The sequence below is a fragment of the Copadichromis virginalis genome, linkage group LG14, assembly GCF_057382275.1.
Source record: "Copadichromis virginalis isolate Kocher_CV1m ecotype Utaka linkage group LG14, C_Virginalis_male_GT1.1, whole genome shotgun sequence".
NCBI classification, from domain to species: domain Eukaryota; kingdom Metazoa; phylum Chordata; class Actinopteri; order Cichliformes; family Cichlidae; genus Copadichromis; species Copadichromis virginalis.
Window position 1 is genome coordinate 28,574,103 of NC_140631.1, and position 6,000 is coordinate 28,580,102.

At 35.9% G+C, this 6,000-nt stretch overlaps 1 protein-coding gene across 1 annotated transcript; it reads left to right on the plus strand.

The window, feature by feature from the left end:
* The first annotated feature begins 985 nt into the window (after nucleotides 1-985).
* Nucleotides 986-5,212, plus strand: LOC146694177 (extracellular calcium-sensing receptor-like). Its single transcript, XM_085430313.1, has 6 exons — nucleotides 986-1,161; nucleotides 1,269-1,566; nucleotides 1,646-2,440; nucleotides 2,625-2,852; nucleotides 3,711-3,834; nucleotides 4,308-5,212. Exons 1-6 carry the CDS (start codon nucleotides 1,028-1,030, stop codon nucleotides 5,210-5,212), a joined length of 2,484 nt encoding a protein of 827 aa, XP_085286439.1. The 5' UTR covers nucleotides 986-1,027.
* Nucleotides 5,213-6,000: the final 788 nt, after the last annotated feature.

A 6,000-nucleotide genomic window follows, 5' to 3' on the forward strand; every position in this document is an offset into this window, starting at 1 on the left:
CATACATTAACCTTCATTTGGCTTTCACCGTTTTCTACTGTTACAAATCTATGTTTAAATACATGTTTAAAAACAAATGTCCAAGACAACATGATGTTTCAGTGAGATAAACTATGTATATATTTTAGAGGTTTGCAAAGCAGGCTACAAATGAAAACCCTTTTTTGTTTGCTTTTTTTCATTTGGGTATGTCTCTCTTCTGGGTTTAAAAAAATATATAAAATGTAAACAATGATTTCATTTATTAAGGTAAAAAAGAACCCAAACCTACGTGACCTTACATGAAAAACTAATCCCCCCTCCAAAAACACTTTATCTCATGTAAATGTTGTAATTAAAGTCATGATTTGGGGCTTGTGTGAGTTGCAATAAATATCAGATTTCAAAATGAGCCAGAAGTTCAAAATTTTAGAACGAATGCTTTAGATTTTTTTTTGAAAATTGACTGTATGACTATGGTGAAATTTTACTGACTCTAATCTTAATTTCCATTATGGTTAAGTAAATTTAACAGTTAACGTTTTAATATTTGATTGAAAATATATTTTCTGATATTAATTGTATGTCTATAATCTAAAAAATCTATGTAAAAAATAAAATTTCACTGTTCAATTTCTGATTGTTGTCAATTATAAACTAACCTTGTATATAATAGTGAATATACTAAAATTTCCCCAGGAGTTGGTGAAATAAAAAAATAAAAATAAAAAGGAAGGACAAAGCAAAGCAGATTAGATAAGAAAAACGTACTATTTTTTTCATTTGGGTATGTCTCTCTTCTTCCTCCACCTATAGGTTGACAGAAATGAGTCATCACTACTCCATTATTTCTCATGTTACTCCAAAAATGCATAAATACCAGTTTAAGATTCAAATGTATCTAAAGGCACATGTGATGCAATCCAGTGTTTTATTTCTCACTGACAGCATGACATCAACGCATAGCTGGCCACAGCAGGGTTGGGCAATTTTACAAGTGTTATTGGTGGTGTCTTTCTCTCAGGCTGATGAACAAGTATGCAGGCAAATGGGGGATCCTGAAAACCCCCAACTATCTCAGGATGGTAATATGGTATTAGGGGGGATCTTCTCATTTTACAGCAGTTGGAAAGACAGAATGGACACCTACTTGCATAAACCACTGCCACTGCAATGTACCAGGTATGTGAAATACTGAGTATTAAGATAATCGTATATGCTTTTGTCATTCCACTGTTTCTGGTTTAAAGATAATTTGGTTTTAATTCCACATTTAAAATTGAATCAAGTTTGAATTTCAGAGGCTTCCAGTTTGCTCAGGCTATGCTTTTTGCCATTGAGGAGATTAATAATAGTACAGACCTACTGCCAGGAGTCTCTCTAGGCTACAAAATCTATGATGAATGTGGCTCCATTGCAAGAAGTGTAAAAGTTGCATTGGCATTGACTACCGATAATACAGTTGTTGCTGCACTATCCAAGACGGCATGTACCAGACCTTCACAAGTGCAGGCCATAATTGGAGAGACATCTTCCTCTCCTTGCATGGCAATAGCTACTGTCCTTGGACCATTTTATATACCAATGGTGGGTGAGATAGCTAATAATAAATATTTGTGGCAAAAAATGCAAGTGTGAATGTTCTACTTAGGACTTTATCTTTTAGATCAGCCACTTTGCCACATGTGCTTGTCTCAGTGACAAAACCAAGTACCCATCCTTCCTCAGAACAATACCCAGTGACTACTACCAGAGCAGAGCCCTGGCCCATTTGGTCAAGTATTTTGGATGGACTTGGGTTGGAGCTATTAGAAATAATGATGATTATGGAAATAATGGCATGGCTACATTCACAGAAACTGCACAGCAGCTGGGCATCTGTCTGGAGTATTCTGTATCTTTTTTCAGGACAGATCCATCAGACAAAATACAAGAGATAATTGACATTGTCAAAACTTCAACTTCCAAGGTGATTGTTGCCTTTATGTCACACATGGATATGGATGTGCTAATACATGTATTATCCCAGCATAATTTGACTGAATACCAGTGGGTAGGTAGCGAGGGCTGGATAGTTGATTCTCAAATAGCTGCAATGGATATACATCACATACTGGATGGTGCCATAGGCCTTTCTATTCCAAAAGCACATATCAGCGGCCTGAGAGAGTTCATGCTGGATGTGAAGCCACTCAATTCATCTAATAATGGACTGTTTACTGAGTTCTGGGAGGCATTATTTAACTGTAAATTTAGGCAGTCAGCATCATCAGCAAACATTCAAAGAGAGTGTACTGGAGATGAAGACCTGACAGGAGTACAAAACAGCTACACTGATATGTCTCTCATGCCTATCTTTAACAACGTCTATAAAGGAGTGTATACTGTGGCCCATGCACTTCACAATATCCTCAAATGTAATAAAACATGTAACAAAGCTGTTCCGCTAGACCCATTCACGGTGAGCTTTTTAATAACTTAAAGTATAGTTTTAACATTACACAATAACAATCAATAAAAAAAAATGTTTTTATATATATTTTTAAAGTACATTAAATTGATATTTTTTGTTCTTTTGCCAGTTACATCTCATCTTTTTGCCAAATTACTGATGGGTAATTAAATAAATTAATGCCTTTTTATAGATTTTACAGCACATAAAAAACATTTACTTCAAAACAAAAGAAGGAGAGGAGGTTTACTTTGATGAGAATGGAGATCCAGCAGCAAAATATGAAATTATAAACTGGCAGCCAAGAGAAAATGGCGTTGTGGAATTTGTAACAGTTGGTCTTTATGATGCATCTTTAGCTCCAGAAAAACAGCTGCATCTGCAAAACAAGTCTTTAATTTGGGCAAGAAACTCAAAGCAGGTAAGGTATCAGTGTAACTAATTTTAATAATCAGTAATTCCATTTTAATAAAATAATTTGGCACAAGGCTTTTAAACTGTAAATATCAACACTTCACCGAGTTCTTTCGATTCCTCAGAGGCATCCAATGGAAGACAAAACACTGCTCAGTAGACCATTTAACACTTTATTACTTCTAGATGGGAGATGCGTCCTGCATGACACGTTGCCGTGGATCTCAAAATGGTGGTGTGCCCCTAACAGGTTTATTACAGAAGCTCTCTCATTCTAGTCTAAACAACAGTGTCTCAGTAACTTTCCACTAGAGATGGTCCCCTCTTATCTACATTTTGCCAGGCAAGCGTGAGCGAGTCTACAGCTTTCTACTCCCCAAGGACACATGGTCTAATGCCTTTATTTTTCAGGGCTGTGTCCACTTAATACTATACTATATAACTTCATAACCCTTATTAATAAAAAGTATGGCATTATTGAGGCACTGCAAATTATTTAATCACAGCAAAACCTATATGAGCTTTAATGTTCCATAATTCATCAAAATTAACAATTTATGGTTGCAAGGGCAATATTATACATACAGTTGTTGCTGCACTATCCATGACGGCATGGGTCATCTTTTCTTCTTCTTCCTTTTTGTTTTTTGTTTTTTTCCCTTCACCTGGAGGAGACCGTCACACCCGCCCACACCAGGACCTCGTGAAAAACCTCAAATATTTCCTCCCCCGTGATTCGACCCAAACTTCTGACGCTCGGCGTTTTTCGGTGCTGAACTTAAAAAAACAAAAAACAAAAAACAAAAAAAAAACAAATTAAGAAAAAAAAATAATTTTTTTTCTCATAATGCTTCTGTTCATGCAGGTTCCTGTGTCAGTTTGCAGTGAAAAATGTCCTCCAGGAACACGTAAAGTTCTCCAGAAAGGAAGGCCTGTTTGTTGCTATGACTGTATAAGATGTGCAGAAGGAGAGATCAGCAACATTACAGGTTTACTATAATATTTAATGTAATCTTTTGCATTTTTGTTACTAGCTTTGCCACAAAACATAAATGTCATGGTTTGACATTTGGCCATGTTAAATCTTTGTTTTTCTTCTTGATTAAATATAAGTAATTAAATTAAAAGTATATGCAACCAGACATAACCTTAATAATTTGCATATCGATAGAAATTTTAATCAACATTAATGTCCTGACATAATGCTTTCAAGAACATTCGTCATGTGCTCAATGGTATTCTTATGAGTTTATTTAATAGTTAACCAAACTAAATTATGACTGAATCATAGTACTGTTGAATGATCATGTAGTTGTCATACTGTTGTGATATCTTTGTGGCACTGTCCATCAATTATCTGTTATTCAGGTCGAGCTATAAATATATATATATATATATATATATATATATATATATATATATATATATATATATATATATATTTCATTTTATTTTTTGGCAGATTCTGTCACCTGTGTGAGATGTCTCCCTGAATATTGGTCAAATGAGAGAAGAGATGCTTGTATAAAGAAGGAAGCAGTGTATCTATCATATGAAGAAATTATGGGAGCACTGCTCACTGCAGCATCTGTATTTGGAACATGCACAACTGCTGGTGTGGCGCAAATTTTCTTCAAACACAGAAAAACTCCTATTGTCAGGGCAAACAACTCTGAACTGAGCTTCCTGCTGCTCTTCTCCTTAATTCTGTGCTTCCTGTGTTCTCTGACCTTCATTGGTCAGCCCTCTGAATGGTCCTGCATGCTCCGACATGTAGCATTTGGCATCACCTTTGTCCTCTGTATCTCTTGTGTTTTGGGAAAAACAATACTTGTTTTAATGGCCTTCAGAGCTACACGTCCAGATAGCAATATGAAATTGTTTGGACACACACAACAAAGGCTGTGTGTTTTGGGATTCACTCTTATACAAGTTGTCATTTGTATCATTTGGTTAACAAGTTCTCCTCCATTTCCATTTAAGAATTTTAAGGAATTCAAAGATAAAATCATCTTAGAGTGTGCTCTGGGATCAGCTGTAGGGTACTGGGCTGTGCTTGGATATATAGGAATCTTGGCCATTTTATGTTTCATTTTTGCTTTTCTGGCTCGGAAACTACCCGATAATTTCAACGAAGCCAAGTTTATTACTTTTAGCATGCTGATATTCTGTGCAGTATGGATTACATTTATCCCAGCATATGTCAGCTCCCCTGGGAAGTTTAGTGTTGCTGTAGAAATATTTGCTATACTTGCTTCCAGTTTTGGACTGCTATTTTGCATTTTCATTCCAAAATGTTATATAATTTTACTGAAACCAGAGAAGAATACCAAGAAGAACATGATGGGAAAGAAGGCACCCCATTAATTTGAAATTTGTTGTGTTTCATTTTGGTAATACTATATAAACAGCACAATTGCGCTACAGTTGCCTTGGGGGATATTGCAAAATAATGAGTCATATGATAATTTTTCTGGCCGTTGATATTTACATGTGCATAAGTCATAATGGCAATCTGTACTGATTTCAGCAAACTGGGAAATAATTATTGGGCTTGATTGCTCAGTATGTATCATCAAAGGCCTGCCTAAACCAGTTACTTGAGTATGAACACACAGCACATAAGAAGAGAGCCTATAGGAAACAGCTGATATTCATGGTCAGATGCAGACAGAGTGGGATTAAACCCAAAAGCCTACAAATGAAATCATCTGCTAGGGCCACCAAGCAAGAAAAATCCCACAAAACAATGGCACACTCCAGTGTTTAGTTCCTAAGGCCCAAACTAAGCAATTTTGTGTGAGAGGATGGGTGTGAATTAGACATTAAAGACAGTAGACAAATTCTGGCTAAACAAATAACACAAAACAGAAGAGGTTCTTCATCAAGCCAGGACTGTGCAGTCTACTTTAGCCTATTTGCCAGTAGTCACTCTTTTAATGATGAAGATGTGTATATCCTAGAGATGAATTTGAGTGAGGAGTTAAGGAGTTAATTTATGTAAAACGGAAATATCCATCTCTGAACCAAGGAGAAGGCCTAATATTAAATCTTTCACTGTTTTACAATGCTGTGATTGCAGCCATTCCCAACCCTATGGTAGCTATGAATAAGGGACATTACTTATCACCAATCATGAAACTGATCATGTGGAT